This window comes from Pseudochaenichthys georgianus, chromosome 6 (assembly GCF_902827115.2).
Source record: "Pseudochaenichthys georgianus chromosome 6, fPseGeo1.2, whole genome shotgun sequence".
Taxonomy (NCBI): Eukaryota; Metazoa; Chordata; class Actinopteri; order Perciformes; family Channichthyidae; genus Pseudochaenichthys; species Pseudochaenichthys georgianus.
Window position 1 is genome coordinate 28,733,731 of NC_047508.1, and position 21,289 is coordinate 28,755,019.

The 21,289-nt window shown below is 39.6% G+C and overlaps 3 protein-coding genes across 3 annotated transcripts; 2 read left to right on the plus strand and 1 right to left on the minus strand.

Moving 5' to 3' along the window:
* Positions 1-1,975: 1,975 nt before the first annotated feature.
* znf592 (zinc finger protein 592) lies at positions 1,976-9,763 on the plus strand. Its single transcript, XM_034085086.1, has 9 exons — positions 1,976-2,133; positions 2,610-4,831; positions 5,066-5,244; positions 5,330-5,503; positions 5,591-5,750; positions 6,115-6,375; positions 7,130-7,245; positions 7,349-7,490; positions 7,581-9,763. The coding sequence occupies exons 2-9, from the start codon at positions 2,630-2,632 to the stop codon at positions 8,097-8,099; spliced, it is 3,753 nt and encodes a 1,250-aa protein (XP_033940977.1). The 5' UTR covers positions 1,976-2,133; positions 2,610-2,629; the 3' UTR covers positions 8,100-9,763.
* Positions 9,764-11,529: 1,766 nt separating this feature from the next.
* kti12 (KTI12 chromatin associated homolog) lies at positions 11,530-16,772 on the plus strand. The gene is made up of 9 exons (XM_034084364.1): positions 11,530-11,775; positions 12,447-12,498; positions 12,592-12,644; positions 12,740-12,795; positions 12,900-12,979; positions 13,082-13,241; positions 13,365-13,427; positions 14,188-14,256; positions 16,567-16,772. Exons 1-9 carry the CDS (start codon positions 11,625-11,627, stop codon positions 16,708-16,710), a joined length of 828 nt encoding a protein of 275 aa, XP_033940255.1. The 5' UTR covers positions 11,530-11,624; the 3' UTR covers positions 16,711-16,772.
* Positions 16,773-17,397: 625 nt separating this feature from the next.
* Positions 17,398-18,225, minus strand: LOC117447569 (cholesterol 25-hydroxylase-like protein 1, member 1). The gene has a single exon (XM_034084316.1). The coding sequence runs from the start codon at positions 18,223-18,225 to the stop codon at positions 17,398-17,400; it is 828 nt and encodes a 275-aa protein (XP_033940207.1).
* Positions 18,226-21,289: the final 3,064 nt, after the last annotated feature.

The following is a 21,289-nucleotide window of genomic DNA, read 5'->3' on the forward strand; positions in this document are numbered from 1 at the left end:
GTCTTAAGCGCACTCTTAAAAACGGATAGGGTGTCTGCCGCCCAAACACAAACTGGAAGCTGATTCCACAAATGTGTGCTATACACACGAAGAAGTTCTGTACATCATGTGTTTCCTAAACGGACTTGCCCATTGACTCACATGATGTTCTGCAGCGTCACTTCATCAATATATTTTTCGGATATACTGTATTTTATGAATAGTGACTGTTAATTGTTTTTATTTGCTTTGTGTTTATATCTGTTCTATGTCATTTATATGGATGTTTCATCATCTCTATATATTTCACAGCCAAATACTTTTGGATGTGTGGTTCTTGTGTTTCAATTGCTGTTAAATTGCTTTATTTCCTTCAGGGCTTTGATTATTATATGACAGATTAAAAATAATAAACATTAATGAAAACATTTTTCATTTACATTTGTCCTAGAAATGCATGAGCAAAATGTAAACCTAGTTTTTATTACAGTACAGTCTTAACATAAATTACATTTTTATCACAAACAATGATGGACACTTCCATTGTTAAATTTGATCTAGCAAAGAGTATTTTCAAAAACTAATCATATATTTCATTTATATTGTTGGGGAATGAGTTAAAGGCAATATATACAAGGACTTGTGCATGTTGAATTTAGTTCTGTATTTTTTTTTAAACACTGGAATATGTCCCGGGTCAATTTGTCCCGAACATTACCAAAGAGTGCGGAATGTGAACATAAAAGCACAAGATGTTTTTGTGTTCACTAGCTTATCAGAAAGCCTGGCAGACCCTGACATTTATTATCAGAGGTGACCTAATGACAGATTGTGTGGCACAACATTAAATACCAGTTGGTTCATTAATAACCCATAAAATGTGTTATGGACACTATCAACTCATTTTCCAACAGTCAAATAAAGATGAAAGAAAAAGACGATTTAGATTTGTCAACGCTGTGAATGAGAAAACAATTGTTGAAAGTATAACCCTCGATTTACCCATGTAGCTTATGTTTGTTTCATCCCTTAAATACTATAGCCTACCTTTTTGTAACCACGGACTATACAATTGAATGATATGTAGCCTACTGTACATATATGACCACTCACATTATGGAAAACCTTGGTGTATATTAAAAACAAAATAAACAATAACTTTCTTTGTGTTGCCATATGAATTACAGCATATCCATGCGGCTAACAAGAACAAACAGCGGAGCAGGTGCTTATTTATTTTTCTGATAATGAACTGGCAAGGATAAATGAAACACTATTAAAACCACAAAGGATTGTAGGATTCTGATATAACAAAGGATCCATTCGGTTGATTTACTGTTAAGATAACAGCTGAAAGACATGACTGTGATTCTGATAGAACCTGTAAATTGAACAAAATTGCCTGCAACATCGTCTAAAAAACCTCAGCCAACTTTCACTGTAATTAGGTCTTAAGTAAATTGCACTGTGATCATGCATACTATTTCAATTTTTTTTACTGTATTATTGTTCAGAGAATGTTCCCCATTGTTTCAATTTGACTTTCACCAGGCTCGGTGGGTCCACAAAAAGATGTGTTGAATTGCATAATGGAAAGGATCCAGTGATTTTGGAGCTTGACCTAAATTAAGCGAATCGTTTTTATCATATTATCACTAAAAGCAAGTTAGGCAAGAAGGACTGGACAATATTGCATAGTTGCAGGAACGGTGGTGCTTAGTTATGGATTAATAACACAACCAAAGCTTTTAACCCAGGTTTGCGTCCGTAGGTTGGCATGGACCCTCCATGGCATACTCCAGCCATGCCAGGCGCACGTTTAATATCTAATTTTATGGTGGAACTATGGTTGTAAAATTATGCATTACAAACTCTGACAACTTACCACATTGCTGCCGACGTTTGTTTTGTGTAACGTTACATGTAGAAGTACGTTTTCAAGCGGTCCATCTATGACACCGCCTCTTGTCTGTCAGACAGCGTCGAGGGCTGAATCGCCCTGTAGGGGAAAAAGAAAACGAAGTTACGCTAGTAGCTTGTAGCCTAGCTATGGAACCCTGCTACAGACAAACCTAGCTGGCTCACACTTAGCGTATACGCTTAATTGGATACAAGCTAATTTACTAGAGATGGCAAACATAACTGGATCCAATGGTAAGCTCATGTGTGCATCAATAAGAGTTTAATAACGTTTGCTATGCTGAATGCTTTAGCTTGTTGCTAAGCTAGTTTGCTAACCTGCTGTCTTGGCTCCGTTGTGTAGCTAGTCGGCTAGTTAGCTGCTTCTATGCAAGCTATGCTAAAAGCAAAACAACATGAATGTAGTTCTGCCTATTATGGAGTTGTTACTTGCTTGACATGCATAGTAGACTGCAATACATGTATATGTGATCATACATGCGTGTGTTAATGTATGCCTTGGTACGAAATAGTAGCTGCATGGACGAAGACCAGCATATCTATAACGTTTACCTTGCTATTTAGAGCTAACGTTAGCATAGCGGACGTAACCCATGTGCTAAACTATTATTATTCATATTCAGAACAGCCATTTATTATGCTGACAAAAGTTCCTTTAGCCTTGTAAATCGGAAATATATATATAAATCCAACTCTATGTGTTTCTGCAGGTCTATGATACTGTGCAGCCATGGGTGACATGAAAACCCCAGATTTTGATGATCTCCTGGCTGCCTTTGACATCCCAGATGCCACAGGGTTGGACGCTAAAGAGCCCATCCAGGGGAGTCATGAAGAAACAGAGAGTCAGCTGAAAGACACAGAATTATGCCAGGATGACAATTTTCTGGGTAACCAAGCTGTCGCAATAGCAGATATTCCTGTTGTTAGTGTTATTGTGAAAAACACAAGTCGTCAGGAGTCGTTGGAAGGATTTGAACCATCATTGCAAAATGGATTCAGGGGACAAGAGGCCGCCATAAACTTTCTTGAGACAACCAACGCTGGCTTTTCCAAATCATTTGTCTCTGCTTTGAATGGGGAAAGTTCAAGAGAGCTTCTTGGAAAGGCACCTGTTCAACACAAACCTGATGGAACACCAATATTTTCCCAGTCACTTTGTAATTTTAGTCCTATCTCCAGTCCTGAGTCTGAAGACACTCAGTGCAGTAGAAATGAAATGCATCCAAAACAAGACAGACCCTGTTTTCCAGAAGCCTCTCCTCTGGTGGAACCTTCGATCCCAGACAATCAACATAAGCCGGACCTAAGTTTGTTTGATGAAAGTCTAAAGGACTACGATATTGGCAAAAACACACCGAGTAGCAGAGAGGAATATAGTAGAACGGAGAAGTCCTCTGATATTTGTGTCAGTAACCAAACCGATAAAACAGACAAATTACACAGTACACTTCCCCCACCAAGTGGTGACCAGAACATCACAGAATCCAACAGCAGTCCAGGATCCACAACGGATGTTCCCACTTCTTTTCCACATGTCAAATCTCAGACACCCAAGTTATCCTCTTGCCTTGAGGCCCTGGTGGCTCTAAACTGTAGAAAAGATCCTAGTGAGCAGAATAACCCCAGAGAGTCATCAGCAATTCAGAATGACGTCATGAAAGCAAACCCCACTGTGCTTATAACCCCACAAAGTCCACTTGAAGCTGTGAAACGGTTAATGAAACCCTCTGATAGTCCTGTAAGCATCTGCAGTGATAGTAGTGGCAAAGCATCCCCTGCAGTGGCAACTGGGTCCCCCCCTGCCATACCCAGGGTCAGAATTAAAACCATTAAAACTACATCCGGGCAGATCAAGCGCACAGTCACTAGTGTGGTGCCTGATTCAGAAACAGATGAAGTTCATTCAGCATATGAATCCTCTCCATCACATAGTATGATAAGTGAAGATTCTTTCTGTAATATGTCTCCTCATCAATCACAAGGTGCGTCTATTGATAGTGGTGTAGGTGTGCAAACTAAAGGTACCCCAGCTAGTACATCTGCACCAAAGGTTTTACGCAACAAGCCAGAGGTTAACTCCAGGAAGTCGGGCGTAACACAGCGTGCAACCGTTTTCCATAATACTAGTGGTCCTGTCAAACGACCTGCTGCACACCAGGGGCCGAAAACAAAGAGAGGAGCAGCCACAACGGGCCCTACAGCAACTACCAACTTCCTTCCCAAAGCAATGCACTTGGCTAGCCTGAATCTTGTCCCTCACAGTGTTGCTGCTTCTGTAGCTGCACGGTCCACCTCTCATCAACAAAGCCAACCCACACTCTCTTCTACGGTGTACAGCACTGTGCCTCTGGTGCATCAGATCAAATCAGCCAACTCTTATCCTCGCACATCTGCTCCCTACACAGCTGCAGGAACCTTAAACAGACTGTTGAACAATGCCAACCCTGTGCCTACATATGTTCCCAACCTGAACCCCCCTCCAGAGAGCAATATCACCCTTCCACCTCGGGGATACTGCTGCCTTGAGTGCGGAGACTCCTTCGGGGTGGAGAGGAGCCTTGCGTATCATTACAGCAGGAGGAGTGTTCACATTGAAGTAGGATGTACACACTGTGCAAAGACAATAGTGTTCTTCAACAAGTGTGCCCTGTTGGCACATGCACGGGAACACAAGAACAATGGCACGGTGATGCAGTGCACACAGCTCCATATGAAACCCATCGCAGAGGAACACATGTTTGTACCCCTGAGTGCTGTGAATGTGGACTCTTACACTTTACCCTCTCCTAAAAACCAACCTGTCCTGCCCCTATACCAAGACAATGTTATTCGCCACAGACTCCGTTGCCTGGAGTGTAACAAGCAGTTATCTGACTACAAAGCACTAGCTGGCCATTACCAAAGGCCGTCTGAGGACGTGGAAGGACTCGTAAGTGAATGCGTTCTTAAATTATTAAAGAATATTTTTGTTATTCTAAAGAAATCTGTGACATTCAACCCAAGCCCATTATATTGTACTGAACCTTGATAATATTAGTCTTGGGTCTTGTTGACAAAAGAAAAATATAGAATATCACCAGACTTTTATTTTTCATGGCACTTTTACTAGTATTTATGTATTTTCCAATGTTTTCATAACTCTTTGACTTTTGTTTTTTTTCAGACGTGTAAGGTGTGCTCAATGCTGTTACCCAACAAGTGCAGCTTCAGAGCTCACCAACGCATTCACGCTCACAAATCGCCTTACTGCTGTCCTGAATGTGGTGCCCTGAGTCGTTCTGCAGACATACAGAAACACGTCAAGGAGAACTGCCTGCACTACGCCCGCAAGGCTTGGTACAAGTAAGTAAGAAAGCATGAAATGCACGCCTTCTAACATACTTTGAAGTGTTTCACAAAAGTTGCATCATGTTTCTTCTTCCTTCAGATGTCTTCACTGCGATATGGTTTTCAAGACCATTCAAGGACAAAAGACTCACATTGAGGAGAAACACTGTGACGTCTTTTACAAATGCTCAATCTGTCCAGTTGCCTTCAAGACGTCTGACGGCTGTGAAGTGCATTTAAAAAATAAACACAGTGCAAGCAAAATATCCCCTGTGTAAGTCAAAACCTTATCACCTGACAATTAAAAGTTGTAAATCTCTTTCATCTGGTCATTTTAACCGTTTCCCCCCCTTCATTGCAGGTTAATTTTTAAGTGTTCATGTGAGACGGTCTTCAAGAAAAAGCAGTTACTATTACAGCATTTCCATCAAAATGCCAACAAGCGTGTTACGTGTGTCTTCAAGTGTCCAGAATGCAACTCGGTCTTTCCACAAAAGCAGCTGTTAATGCAGCATTTCAAGGTTAGCCCGGATTGTATTTCTTATTGAGAGTGTTGGGAATGTATACATGTTTCTATGTAATAGGGTACTTAAATGAAACTGGCTACTCTTACTTACTCTTCTGAATTGTTTGTTGAAACTGTGACGCCTTTGCAAGAATTGTTAAACTTGCCTAACTTGTGTTGTGCAATGTTAGATTGTTATCTAGATTTTTATCTACAAAGCCGTGCAAACGATGCAGAAAAATCAGCATTGTTAAACTGTTAAATGTGTGTTCTTACATGCTGGCAAAAGAGAAGTCAAATGTTGTTGAGTCAATGTTAGGACAGGAAATAGTAGTATTTTGCTATAATTTAAAATCTCTTGTGTTTTCTTCGTCTTGCAGGGTGTTCATGTAGGAAACATGACAGAAGAGACAGAGAAGATCAGTAAAAAAACAGACAATCCTGACTGGTCCCAGGATGATCATTCAGTACAAGAAAAGAAAAGTCACAATCCTGCTAAACACACAGACAGTCCCAGAAAAAAACCCGAGCGGGACAGGAAAGCTCGTGTGAAGCCCACCGGCTGGACGTGTGGCGAGTGCCTGAAGTGGTTCCCTGAACGAGAGTCCTATGTTTCCCACGTGAAGACCAACCACAGAAAGGTGAGGTCAGGTTCCCCTGTGCTGGAAAGTAAAACCAACACAATAATGACTGCAGCATTCACTATAATATCATGATAAAACAGTCTGAACGTGGTGGCTAACTCAACTGCAACTTCAATTATCTTAAACTTCAACATAACACCGATTCGTCCAGATCCAACTACTGAAAATTGCCGCAATCAATGTAGTATTGAAAATGGATATTATAGCCCGAAGCTTTTGTGCTGTTTTTCTTGTATTGATGAAATAGAAGTGTTTTCTTAATGTCAAACAACCACTTACTTGTCGTAGTCCACCTGCAAATGATTTTACCATTAACCAGATCAATAGTTTGGGTGGTATTTGTCATTAGTCGACCATATCTGAAACACCTTGGCAAACGGCTGTCCAGTGACATGAGGAAATGGTTGAGAGGGCAGTGAGCCGTGTATCTGAGGTCAAAGTGCGTGTTGATTAAATGAACTGAAGCTTCTTGGCATGGGACAAGCTGCTGACGTCTTGATTCTTGTGTTAACTTCATTTGTTTCCTGTTTGTAATTCTAAGCTACATGACATCATGTTTATAATTGGTTACATTTGCCACAAGCCATAAAGGAATTACCTCCTAACTTGTGTGTGGATTATAAACTTTAAACACGTTCATAATTACATTCATTATAAAAGAAACATTTGCTTTTATAAGTCAAGTTTGTATGATCACATCTGCTAACCCTAACCCTTTTGGATGTTCCATGTTTCCCCCCCCCCCCAACAGTCAGTAAAGAAGTATCCATGTCGTCATTGTGAGCAGTCTTTCAACTCTGCAATCAGTTTGAGAAGACATATTCGCAATGACCATGATGGGAAAAAGAAAAAGATTTACACCTGCTGGTAAGATTTTGTATCTTTTGAAAATGAACAAAACACAGCCCCAGAGTGATTATCAAATGTCCCTGGAAATCATTCAAATCCACTTTTTATCTTTTTCTTTCAGGTATTGCACAGATACCAAGACAACATTCACGACGAGTTTGATGTTGAAGAACCACATCAGTCTCATGCATGGAATAAAAAATCCTGATCTTGGCCAAATGCCGAAAACAGCCGTCCAGGAATCAAAAAAGGCTTTGCGCAAGGTAGCTATTCAATTGTATTTATGTATCAAACCAATAACAGCTCTAATGGAGACAAATGTTCATAAAGGGTGTGGCTTCTGTGATTTTCAGGGGCTTGTATCAGATGAACCTGCGGCGGACTCCCGGGAGGAGGGACAGGATCGCACTTTGAGTCCAGAGGCTCCTCCAGCTAAACGTCAGAAAACTCAGTTCCGCTGTTCAAAATGTGGCTTCCTCACAGAAAGCAGTACACAGTTCAAGCAGCATATACCACAGCATAAGACTGATGAAAACACTCCTCAGTGCCTTCACTGTGGTTTGTGTTTCACATCTGTGCTGTCTCTCAACAGACATCTTTTCATTGTGCACAAAGTCAAAGGTCCCAATGAAGGGAAGAAAGAAGACGAGGAGGACGAGATGAAGGTGAGGGAGAAGGAGCAGGTTAATCGGCCAGTTAGCTCAGCAGATACTGAGGAGTTCAATGACTTGTTACCGGAGCTAATTGACCCTGAGCCGTCGCAGGCGGGAGAGACAGCGAGTCTGCACTGTGACAAGACCTCGGACTGTAGCGTAAAACTGAGCGCTCACTCTCAGACACAAGCCGTCTCTGCGTCAGTGAGACCTCTCTGAAGCTGCTTTTAATATCTTCAGTTTAACGTGACAGTAACATGGGTTACTCAATATTCTGCATGGACGTTTTTGAGCCTTTATTTTTTTTTTCTCAATTTATTCACAGGCCGTTCGGTATATTTAAGCAGATCCTTAACATTGAATAAAAAGCAGTATTTTCATAAATAATAAGACAAATTCATGTTAAACTTTTGTATTATTTTGTATTTAACTTTGCATGTTGTTAATATATTCATCTTGCCTTTCAGACACAACTGCACACATATTACAGCTGACGCTTTGTTAATTTCCTCCAAATGTTGCATCCACCCTGAGAGGAGACTCAGGAATGTCTGTTAGTGTTTAGGTTTGGTATCGGTTTAATGTAACATTGAAGAGGTGGCTTATTGCTTTTGTAATCAATGTTTATTTTAATTGTAATTTTGTCTTAAGTATTTAATGCTACACACTATTGCCTGAATGGGATTCAGGTTGCAGTTTTTACGACATGACTGTTTTGCAATTCATTTTGCAGTACAAGGTTAGAAATGTATTTGCCATTTATTACAAAACTGTATATTTCTGTATTCATTTAAAAGCCGTATTTCCACATTTGTGTTGAACAGTCTCTCGTTAAACTATCCTGTGGTTAAATACAGGTGATATGTTTTGCTAAGCAAGGCCTTCTGATGTTAGGCCACACATAGAACAACTTTGTATTTTCTATTCAAGCATTCTGAAATGCTTTTGTCTTTATGTTTATTGAACATATTTTATTTGTGGCTTCCCAGATCTGGCCTTTGTATTTTATTTAACATTTAAAAATAATGTCTTTCTTTCTTTTTTCTGTATGGGGGGAATATGGAGAGGTATTGGATGTGTGGTGCAGCAGTATTGAAAATACCTCGAATTGCCAGAATTGTATTTTTGTTGGCAAGAGAACAGTCAATGTAATGTCAAATCAGGGTACATGGTTTTGGATAATCCAGAGCAGGTGTGAAAGTGAAGTTTGGCGGCATATCAGAGATAGTGTTTTATATAGCAGTACTTGTTTGATCAGATAAAGATGTGGAATCTATTATGACTTCAAAACAGATATTTCTTAGATCAGTGCTTGTGGGAATGTCTTGTTCACTTGTCCTGGTTTGTAAAGCAGCACCTCTTGTTTTGTATTGAATACGTGACAGTTCCTACCTCCATGTTAATGGCAGTGATTGTTAAACGATGAAAGACTTTTATCTCAGTGCAATGTAAAAATGTGTTTATAAAATGTGTACTATCCCACATTATTCAATTTTATGAATTACTTTGGGAATGATATCGAAGCTATATGGTCATATTGACTTAACTGGCAAGAGAAGTTTTGTATTTATGTGCTGTATAAGCTTTTCGTTTTTCTGTGATCTTAAATCCTTTATTGACCGCACTTCAGCTGTTAAACTGCAGAGACGAAAAGGAATATCTTGTTCTTTTGTAATGCTTGTTGAAAGATATTTCTACTTTTGATACATTGTACTGCAAGGACTTGTATAAGAAAGTAAACTGTGCACACACGGTAGCCAATGAACCTTGGATTCAAAGCATTTCTTAAGCCATTACATCTACTCAACATGCAGTGGCCTATGTGCCTTTCTGTAACGTTTACTTCAAAGTACTTAAAAAATAAACTGGTGCATTTAATTATACATCTGCTCTGTCTTTGGTCTGCATTGAAGACTTGCTTCTGTGTTTTAAGTACTGGATGCTGGAGAGGAAAGTGTTTATTGGTATTTGGATGTGATAATTGGTGGTTTTGCATTAAGGTCACAGATTTTACAATCGTCAGAATGACAAGATTCTCTAATGTGCATCATTCATCCAATAAGAAGCTGACCACAGCTTGATGACTTCATGCCATTAGAATATTAAGCCCATCCTATCTCAGTATAACTGCCTGGCTCCAAAGTAACAGGAGCAAGGAGATTTTAATTGACCCCGCACCAAATTGAAAAGCGCACATTTGAGGAATGACAGGCACTTTGAAAAAGGTCTGCAGAGCAGGATTCCTGTCTTCTTTCATTCTTATCTCATACATTGCAATGACATCTTCAATGACTCTTGATTTAACTGAGCTGAGAAATAGAATTTCAAAGATCAAGGTGGTTCCAAGAGGAAATCTGTGGGCAACAGGTAAGAGAAACAAAACACCTTTGCCATTATTTCATGTAATGTTTTTGACAGTGTATATTGACATTGAATTTTCTTTTAAGGGCATTTCATGGGCAAGAAAAGTGTTGTGGATAGTTCATTCATGAAGTCTGCGTTAGAAGATGTAAACGTTCCCACTGAAGTCAGAGCTGTTAGTCCTCTGTACCGAGTGGAAGACCTGCAGGCACTGCTCTTTCAGACACTGAAAAGTGACACGCAACGGAAAAAAGCTTTGGACATGTAAGTGTTCTTGTGGTCCTTATTTTTAGTATTATTGCATACATTTATCAACTGCAAGACTGATTTTCTTTTTCTTTTTTCATCCATGTAGAGGAGGAGGGGATCATGCTTGAAGGACACTTCAACCAACATTATCATATAAAATCCTATTGATGAAGAGAATCGTTTTTGAAATATTGTGTTTTGTTTTTGGTTTGAACATAAATATTAAAAAAATATGATTTGTAAAATTGTACATGTACAGTTATTTGAACCAGTGATGTACATGTATTAGTGCCACCAAATAAAAACGACTGAAAACTAGACCATGTTGTTGAAATTTTTACTGAAATGCACCTTTGTATTGCAATACTCTGTTTAATTTTATTGAAAAATGGTGTAATAAATGTGGTTATTAAATGTATATTAAACAAAACATGTTCACATGATAGTTCAAATATTTAAAATTGGTCAAATCAGTTTATTTGTATTAGCTGTGTGGCACCCCCTGATGGTCACCCTATAAAACACAATTCCGGATGAGAATTTGTTTTTGTTTTTATTGTAACAAAAGATATCCAACAATATAATGCCAACTAATACAATAAGTATACCTAATAATAGACATTATAGATTATTACATTACATTATTTTATAAATACATAAGATTAAATAGATAATGGTCTCTATTGATAGGTCTAAGACGTCAATCACGTTCAGTAGTTGCTGGTTGTTTTTATTAATGCAGTATTCTTATCCTTCTGTACAACTCAAAATGTAGTATAATTTCTGCTAAAATTGGACAGAAATCCTGTCAGAGAACAGGTGTTGTTTTGTCAATCGTTATTGAATATTCCAATTTCAAGACATAAGCACTTCCAAACAATGTTCATATATAGATATAAAACTGGGCATTCTGAACAGAAAACAGAAAAAATAAAGATTATTAACCAACAAAAACAAAACACAAGTGGTCAATCAGGAACTCTGGTACGTAAAAATAAACAGATGTTTGACTTCCGCTTGTCATCCGAAAGTATTGCTATTACATCCGGTTGAAATCCATACATGGTTCCCAATTCCCATCGTAGGCTAGGCTAGTTTAACTGCTAACTCTCAGTAGTGATCATCACAGTCACAATGCCTCTGATAGTGATGTGTGGGTACCCCTGCAGTGGTAAAACACGAAGGGCAGAGGAGCTGAAGGTGTCTTTTGAGCAGAACACGGACAGAAAGGTCCACATTGTAGGTGACGCAGCACTGGGCGTAGAGAAAAACAAAGTGTATGCAGGCAAGTTGAGCTCATGTTAGTTCCATTTAGCCATACTTTCTTATTACTTACCTGTTAGTCATGTTTAAAAGTCTTCATACATGTTCACTTTGACTATGCACAAAACAGGATATGTTTTCTGAAACGTGTTTTATGTTTCGTCTACTGAGGAGTTTGTGTGTTGTTAACTGAGGGTTTGCCTAGCATTAAGTTAATCTTATTATACACAAATATCATCACAGTCCTGTCACAGAGGCGCACATACGAGGATGGATATAATCGTTTTTTAATTTACATACTTGTATTAACACTATCCCTTGGACACTTGTGTATAACATTACATTACTGCCACAAATAGTAAGTTGACTGTTAAAATAAAATGAGTCCCTGGTAAATGCATTAGCAAAGAAGTGCTCAGAAATGTACTGGTTTCCACTTGTTAAATGTCAGCAAGATAAGCAGCCAGCTTCTTCTTCCCTAAAAAATAAAAAAGTGATGGATAACTTCGATAACTTCGAACTACTTTCTTTTCTTTTTTATAATGAACAAGCAGTTAATTGATTATACCACATACAAATATGTGTTTGTTGCAAATAGCAAAAATTAGAGCACAACAAAAAAGAAATTTAAGAAAGTAACCTTGGACGTTGTCACACTCCTGCTGCTTTTAAACCTTTTTGAATATGTTGCAGATTCCCAAAAGGAGAAAAATGTCAGAGCATCTCTGAAAGCTGAAGTAGAGAGGTAGCTTTTTCAGATCTATCTTTTGTTTTTTGTCTTTTGTCTGTGAAGTTTTACCATTGCACACCTTTTAACCTTTATTTACATGTTGTTTAGGAAAGTCAACAAGGGAGACATTGTGATTTTGGATTCCCTAAATTACATAAAAGGTACATCTAGCTAACAGTAGTGTGCTTTACAGATTCAGTATCAATACATTATTATTTGTTTATGCTCTTACCTTTAAATCCGAAATACCTTACAGGCTATCGCTATGAACTGTTCTGTCTCATCAAACATGCACAGACACCACAATGCCTGGTAAGTATACTAAAGAAATAACTTATTTTGTTCAAGTATCTATACATCTATGACTGAAACAGTAGTCACACAAATCAAATATCACATGCTTTCTTTTGATCAAGGTATACTGTTTGACGTCAGATGAAGTGAGCACAACGTGGAATACCAACAGAGATGCTGCTGAGCAGTACACACAGGAAATGTAGGTGAAAAGCCCCACACATAGAGTACTATGCATTTCAGAAAGTAAAACCATTCATTGTTGTTTTTTAATTTTGCCTGACATCTGCTGTTTCTTTTGTAGCTTTGATGCGTTAGTGCTGAGATTTGAAGCTCCAGACTCCAGAAACCGATGGGACAGTCCTCTCTTCACCATCCTGAAAGACGACACGATTCCATTTGAAGACATTTCTGACGCACTTTTCAAAAGAAAAGCACCCCCACCAAACCAGTCCACACAGAGTGTAAGAGACGCCCATGCTGTGTTCTCTTGTTTTTTATTTACACATGTTTACAATATTTAATAGATGTCTGTCATGCTGCCTTTTTGACTATGATGATCATAGAGATATTATTTTTCTCTGCAGCAACCATTGTCATCTTCAAACTTCCTGTACGAGCTGGACAAAATCACACAAGAAGTCTTAATGGTACGTCTTTATGTGTTCTTTTGATTTCCTGGTCATTTGTTGTTTTTGCTGGTTCCACTCTATCAAACCTTAGGATCACCAAAGTGGGACTCACACATCGAAAATAAAAATAAGAGACTGGAGTTATAGTCAGAAAAAATACTTGGTTAAACCTCAATTTAAGAAGCACAAAAAAAGTAGTTCCAAATGTAATTCCCTGCCGTTGGGAAGATTTGTATCAATAAATCAGAATGTAAAGATGTACTCTTTGGTAATTAATCCTGAAAATGTCAGGTCGGGTACTTGTTTTTTCAGCATTTTTAACATTTCTGTTATCACAAGCCGCGGAATAGGGAATTGGGAAGAAACCATTACTATTTTCTGAAGCTCATTGATTGACGTCAGAATCTCTGAATACGTGCAATCAGCAGTGTGACATCAAGGTTACTTTGTTATTGGCAACTGTGCCTGTGTCCTCTTAAATACCTTTGCTCCTGTAATTATCTTCCTATATATGTCATGGGGTGTGTCTGCAAACTACTGTTAGCCAAATCGAAATCATCTCCTCTGTTCCCTTGATTTTCCATTCAGTACACCCTTTTCACCATTTTGCAACATGCCTGTAAATGAAATGAATTACAAGAACTTTTCATCACACCATTTAAATATTCTTATCCTTTATTGCTGATCTAACACTCCCTAAATACCCAACTAGCTGAATTTGTAAAACCCTTACTTTCTGTTTGTAATGTCTGTGATGAAAGTCATTTTGAAATTTCAGGCAATTTGTAACGCACAGAAGACAAGTGTCCCCGGGGACCTCGTTCCAGTTCCAGGAGCTACAGAAAAGATATCCTTTTGATGGACTGCACATTATCAGGTCTTTTCAACCCCATAAAGCACTTTTACAGACTACGAGTCATTCACCCATTCACACCTCATTCATGCAGAGCAGTACCACTTGCTCTAGGGAAGCTAATGCCCCGGCCACACGAGGACGAAAACGGTCGTTTGCGTTACTGTTTAGTGTCATATAGACCGTTCGGCCACACGAGGACGACCGAATACGGCACTAAACGACTGCGGAAACGATAACGGGTCCCAAGGTGGATAGAACGGCATACGCAACGCTCTGGGGGGTCCAACAACTCCGTGTGTACGCCCTATACGATCATTTTCTGATAATGATGAGGCAATAGCCCCGCCTCTCCCCACCTCTGCTGCTCACCCCCGCGTCAAAGTAAACTGCACACTGAATTCAGATTATTTATCTTTCTCTCGATATGGACATAAACGCGAGTGAAGTCTAATCTGACAGGACGGAGACAGGCAGCTCTGCTCACCTGCAGCTCCTCCCGCTGTGATGCGGCGGTGAACGGAGTAAAACACACACTTCAAGTCAGATCATCACCCTTAGCTATTTTAATTACCTCTCAAACTACCTAAACTAGTTATAAATGTAAGGGAAACTTCTGTGTAGCAATGCAGTGGGAGTCACCGACTCAGGAAAGAGATACGGTAGAGCAGGAGCTTCGATGTCAAACACTCGAGGTTTATTTGGAATTACGGCCGGAGAGATTCACATCACAAGTCACAGCAGTCACGGTCTGACTGCACGGGTGGATTGCCACGTCAATTCTAAAGAACTCTACCTCAGACCCCTGTATTTAGCTAGTTCTGAGAGCATCATCAACATGCTGCATAACAAGATAAAATCATAACACCTCTATCAGCTGATGCCAACAGGCAGGAACAGGGAGACAGAACACTGAGAGCACAGCAGCCAAGGTTACGAGGTGCGTGTGGTCAGTCAGGACAGTTTGAACTGATAAACTGGGTCAAAGTTATGGGCCTTGGAAAATATTTCCACAACAATAAATGTTTATTTTTACTGTCGGCCGGGTCACTCATTACTGGATCAGCTGCTGCATGAGACAGACACTGGCGCTGTCCGAAGAGAGGGAGGAAAAAGAGAGGCTCCGTGTATTTTATTATTATATTATATAGAGTCGTTATTCATTTGTTTTAAAGCTCAATAAATAACAAAGAAGACCTTTGACCGGCACTTTTATAATTTTGTCGGAAGATTTAAACTTTAATACACGTTGACTGGCGAAAACCTCTGCCCGGTTCCCTCGGCCCCCACCGCGGAGAATAAACAGAAGGGCAACCATGACAACCATGCTTCTTCGCTGCTTTTGTGGAGGAAGTTACAGCGCCACGTACAGGCTCCTGCATATGTACTGCAGCTTCTCCAGCGGTTGGAGCTAAACGGAGCGGTCTCATGTGAACAGACACTATCCGGATGACTATTGCGTGTGGACGGAAGCTTTTTTGCGTTTGCGTTAATCCTATGCGTTTAGCCGTTTTCTTCCTCGTGTGGCCGGGGCATTACATTCATACCCATTCAGACACCGTTGGCCATGCCATCGGGAGCAACTTAGGGTTTCCTTGCCCAAGGAAACATCTACATGTCGACTGCACGGGCTGGGATCGAACCCACAACCTTCTGGTTGAAAGACGACTGCACTCTCTTGCAACCACAGTCACCCTTAACACACATTTACATGTCATGTCAATCCTTTTAACTCATTTACGTGGGATGTTGCAGTGATCTTTCACAGCCATGACTGTCTGAAATGTGTATATGTGACTCATTTAATGATCTGCCTCCTAAGGATTCACATTTCATCACCAGCAGGAGGCAAAATACTCCACATTAAATTACTTGTTTGAAGGAGAAGGTGGATCAATGTATGTCCATCAAACAACCTTAAATGAAAGGCACAGCAGGCAATCACTGTTAAAGGTCTCGCCTGTAATAACACACTTTGGGATATGTATTTGGGGGGGGGGCAGGGGGTGAAACTAAATGGCATGTATTAGTGGATGTTTATTGGCAGCTGCTCTGTGTCAGACCTTTAAAGAAGCAAACACTTCGATTTTGTCCTTTTTTAAACGTATTGGTCAAGGCAGAAAGGAACTTAAAAGTAAATGAGGTGATGCTCTGGTCAACTTGTTTTGACAGGTGCATTATTTGTGTTGACGTCAGTGACATTCAATAGTTTATGTTCCTCCAATGTTTTCTTCTGAAGCTTTTGGTCACTTGGTACATTTGTATGTCAACTTGTATTCAAATGTCCTTGACCTAAAGTTTAACATCGAGCTCAGCAGGAGCATCAACATGGCAGAGCTGAGGAAATTACGGCGGCAGTTCATCAGCTACACCAAGATGCACCCGACAGAGAACAGCGGGCACATTTCCAACATGTTTGTGCAGTATTTAAATAAGAGTCTTCACTGACATTTGTATACCATTGGCCTCTTTTTTTCATTTTCTGGGACAAATAAATATATTTTATAATATTCTCTGCATGTTTGTGTGATGTTGGGCAATGATTCAGTCGAGTTATGTTTATGAGCTTAAGTGCCAAATTGACTCCTTATGCATTTTTGTAATATTCCAATTAGTTTACATTTGAATCCCATTTTTATTTTTGTAATGAATTCCACATTTAAGTAAAAAATTAGCTCCTCCTTTATAAGCAAGTGGTTCTGTACTTGACCTCTTGGTGAAAAGCTCGACAACAAGTAGTCTACTTGGTTTTCTGGTTTTCAAAAGCTTCTTATTGCTGTCGGATTTGTAGCATGTAAGTAGCCTACTGAGTAAAGCTCTTGGAAGAAATCTCACTCAATGATTGTGTATTATTATGTAAGAAGATTGTGATCAAAGTTAAAGGTGGAAAATGATAGGAAAGCTTTTTTCCAAGTATGTAAATAATATAAGAGTTCAGTCCAACAACAATATTAACAAAAGTGCGAGATTATAAGATATTGATTTTATTGAAAGAAATGCCATAAAAAAGAAACTTTTAAAACGAAGTTTATCTCACATTGCCAAAAATGAAGCAGCAAGCGCTGTAAAATACATAGTAATTAAAAAATATAAAAATGATTTTGGAATGATACAGTTACACTTAACATGCATTAGTTAGAGAACTTTCAGAGTCTTTTTCTCCAAAGCAACAGCGGTGCCAAAGAGTCTGTCCCAGTGGCTGAAGAAAGGAGCGTAGTTGCTGTTCGGCTTCTGGTGGTGCATGTCGTGAGCCGGTGCCCCCCCCAGCAGACCAAAAGGCACGAGGTGGTTGAGACTCCATGGCAGGTCATAGCCTATGTGGTCCTCCACAGACATCCAGATACTGAAAACTGTGACACACCATGCGGTCAATGGGTGGCATTTCAGAATAAGGGGGTCCTGGTTGCTCCAGAGTCCGACAGTCATCAGTTCTGAGGGGCTAAGGTGCTCAGTGGACCACGAGAAAGGTGCCATGTATTCATGGTGGACTGAATGAATCCACCTGTAAAGCTGGGGATGCTTGTGATGTACGAAATGCCAAATGTAGTACTGTGTGTCAAAAAGGAGAAGTATTGCCAGTCCGTCAATGAATACCTCATACAGGGTAGGAGCATCCTGGGGCAGTATTGGTGTAGGCAGTATGCACATGGTCATCATTACAGCTGGCAGAACAAAGAATATGTGGTTATAAAGCGCTGTCATTAAGCTCTTGAGCATCATTCCCACTGTTGGCTGCCTGTCTGCTTGGATCTTGTACTGATAGAACAAAGGCACTCTTTCTCCCAAGATGTCCAGTGCAGCAAAAGGTATGCCGCAGATGAAATAGCAGGAGGCGGCGAGCAGGACAGGGAAAAATGGAGAAGAGATGAGAGGCAGATGTCGGAAAAGCAAATAATTCCAGAGTGGCTGCAGAACACGCTCGCCCTGATGGGGCTGGAGCAGCATCTCACTGATGTTCAACATCTCGCTGTGGTACCACTGAAGGCAGCTGAGGCCAGGCTCAGGATCAACAGAGTTACTACCATTTTTATAGTGAAGGTCAATGGAAGGGATTCAGTCAGTTTAAAGCATACCAGTAGGCTTCGCCCCCACTAGCAGCTCAATATCAACAGACCTTCACTAGAAGATTAACAAAAGCTGTGACGCATGGAAGGAACGAGGGCAAATTGTGAAAAAGTGAAATTTGACCCAATAGTTTTGTTTCTAATCTGATTTGCAGAATTGGCTCGTTTGGTTTTACAGACATTTCTCAGCATTTTAACAATGAAATGACAGAACAACTGCGTATTTAAAGTGTTGGTAAACACAGGTAATGGTATGTGTCAACAACACTAAGGAAAACTTAGCTTAGCACTTAACTCCTTGATACCTTAAGCTCATGCATCATGAAATGATGAGACACAACTTTAATAACTTAAATCAGCACACTGCAAAAACGCCCTGTCAAATGTAAGGCCAAACATTCTAGATATAAGCATGCTTGCACTTAAAACAAGCACATTTGGCTGCCAGTGCAGTAAGCAAATTTCACTTGATAAGATGTCTTAAAACAAGTCAGGCTGTTCGACTATCATTATAGCACATACAATCTTGAAATAAGATTAAAAAAACTAATTTCAAGCAATCTAGTTTAGCCTATTCAATGCAAAAGAAGCCTATTATCACTCAAAACTAGGGTACTTTTAGCATCAAATTACTTAAAATGAGATTTAGGGAGGCGTGTGGCGCAGTGGGTAGTGCGTTGGTGTTAGGATCAGGGGAACATAGGTTCAAACCCCACTGCAGTCAGCATGTCGTTGTGTCCCTGAAGACACTTCACCCCAAATTGCGAGTATTGAGTATGTAAGTCGCTTTGGATAAAAGCGATAACAAGTTACATGTAATGAAATTCTTGTTTTTAGGGAGCTAAATTAGAACACATGCTCTTAAAATATTAAGTAAACATGACAATTCTTTCAAAAAACACGTTTTTATTAAGTCAGTCCATAACAAACAGGATCATTTATTAAATGAACAAAGCTCTTCAACATATATACATCCTCATAGAACTGACAAACATTGGACACAGAATTCAAGTTCTCTACTTTTTTGTGAATTCTGCCCATTCAGCTATTGCTTTTTTGTATGAATGAGTAAGGTCACGCTCGTGAATACTGTCCTTCAGTACCTCAGTCTGGATGACGGATAGGAGAGTAGCAACACATTTGGGGTAGGTGAGGTGGAAGGTGTAAAAAGTGTCAAGAAGACAAGTGTCCCCGGGGACCTCGTTCCAGTTCCAGGAGCTACAGAAAAGATATCCTTTTGATGGACTGCGCATTATCAGGTCTTTTCAACCCCTGAAAGCACTTTTGCAGACTACGAGTCATTCACCCATTCACACCTCATTCATGCAGAGCAGTACCACTTGCTCTAGGGAAGCTAACATTCATACCCATTCAGACACCGTTGGCCATGCCATCGGGAGCAACTTAGGGTTTCCTTGCCCAAGGAAACATCTACATGTCGACTGCACGGGCTGGGATCGAACCCACAACCTTCTGGTTGAAAGACGACTGCACTCTCTTGCAACCACAGTCACCCTTAAGCCTTAACACACATTTACATGTCATGTCAATCCTTTTAACTCATTTACGTGGGATGTTGCAGTGATCTTTCACAGCCATGACTGTCTGAAATGTGTATATGTGACTCATTTAATGATCTGCCTCCTAAGGATTCACATTTCATCACCAGCAGGAGGCAAAATACTCCACATTAAATTACTTGTTTGAAGGAGAAGGTGGATCAATGTATGTCCATCAAACAACCTTAAATGAAAGGCACAGCAGGCAATCACTGTTAAAGGTCTCGCCTGTAATAACACACTTTGGGATATGTATTTGGGGGGGGGGGCAGGGGGTGAAACTAAATGGCATGTATTAGTGGATGTTTATTGGCAGCTGCTCTGTGTCAGACCTTTAAAGAAGCAAACACTTCGATTTTGTCCTTTTTTAAACGTATTGGTCAAGGCAGAAAGGAACTTAAAAGTAAATGAGGTGATGCTCTGGTCAACTTGTTTTGACAGGTGCATTATTTGTGTTGACGTCAGTGACATTCAATAGTTTATGTTCCTCCAATGTTTTCTTCTGAAGCTTTTGGTCACTTGGTACATTTGTATGTCAACTTGTATTCAAATGTCCTTGACCTAAAGTTTAACATCGAGCTCAGCAGGAGCATCAACATGGCAGAGCTGAGGAAATTACGGCGGCAGTTCATCAGCTACACCAAGATGCACCCGACAGAGAACAGCGGGCACATTTCCAACATGTTTGTGCAGTATTTAAATAAGAGTCTTCACTGACATTTGTATACCATTGGCCTCTTTTTTTCATTTTCTGGGACAAATAAATATATTTTATAATATTCTCTGCATGTTTGTGTGATGTTGGGCAATGATTCAGTCGAGTTATGTTTATGAGCTTAAGTGCCAAATTGACTCCTTATGCATTTTTGTAATATTCCAATTAGTTTACATTTGAATCCCATTTTTATTTTTGTAATGAATTCCACATTTAAGTAAAAAATTAGCTCCTCCTTTATAAGCAAGTGGTTCTGTACTTGACCTCTTGGTGAAAAGCTCGACAACAAGTAGTCTACTTGGTTTTCTGGTTTTCAAAAGCTTCTTATTGCTGTCGGATTTGTAGCATGTAAGTAGCCTACTGAGTAAAGCTCTTGGAAGAAATCTCACTCAATGATTGTGTATTATTATGTAAGAAGATTGTGATCAAAGTTAAAGGTGGAAAATGATAGGAAAGCTTTTTTCCAAGTATGTAAATAATATAAGAGTTCAGTCCAACAACAATATTAACAAAAGTGCGAGATTATAAGATATTGATTTTATTGAAAGAAATGCCATAAAAAAGAAACTTTTAAAACGAAGTTTATCTCACATTGCCAAAAATGAAGCAGCAAGCGCTGTAAAATACATAGTAATTAAAAAATATAAAAATGATTTTGGAATGATACAGTTACACTTAACATGCATTAG

Excerpts from the sequence above, each read along its gene's own strand:
- znf592 (XM_034085086.1), top strand. The coding sequence starts at position 2,630 with ATGGGTGACATGAAAACCCCAGATTTTGATGATCTCCTGGCTGCCTTT. Across the intron at positions 5,245-5,329 it reads GCCCGCAAGGCTTGGTACAA|ATGTCTTCACTGCGATATGG; the intron begins GTAAGTAAGAAA and ends TTCTTCCTTCAG. Across the intron at positions 5,504-5,590 it reads GCAAGCAAAATATCCCCTGT|GTTAATTTTTAAGTGTTCAT; the intron begins GTAAGTCAAAAC and ends CCTTCATTGCAG.
- kti12 (XM_034084364.1), top strand. The coding sequence starts at position 11,625 with ATGCCTCTGATAGTGATGTGTGGGTACCCCTGCAGTGGTAAAACACGA. Across the intron at positions 12,645-12,739 it reads TTCCCTAAATTACATAAAAG|GCTATCGCTATGAACTGTTC; the intron begins GTACATCTAGCT and ends AATACCTTACAG. Across the intron at positions 12,980-13,081 it reads GAGCAGTACACACAGGAAAT|CTTTGATGCGTTAGTGCTGA; the intron begins GTAGGTGAAAAG and ends TTTCTTTTGTAG.
- LOC117447569 (XM_034084316.1), bottom strand. The coding sequence starts at position 18,225 with ATGTTGAACATCAGTGAGATGCTGCTCCAGCCCCATCAGGGCGAGCGT.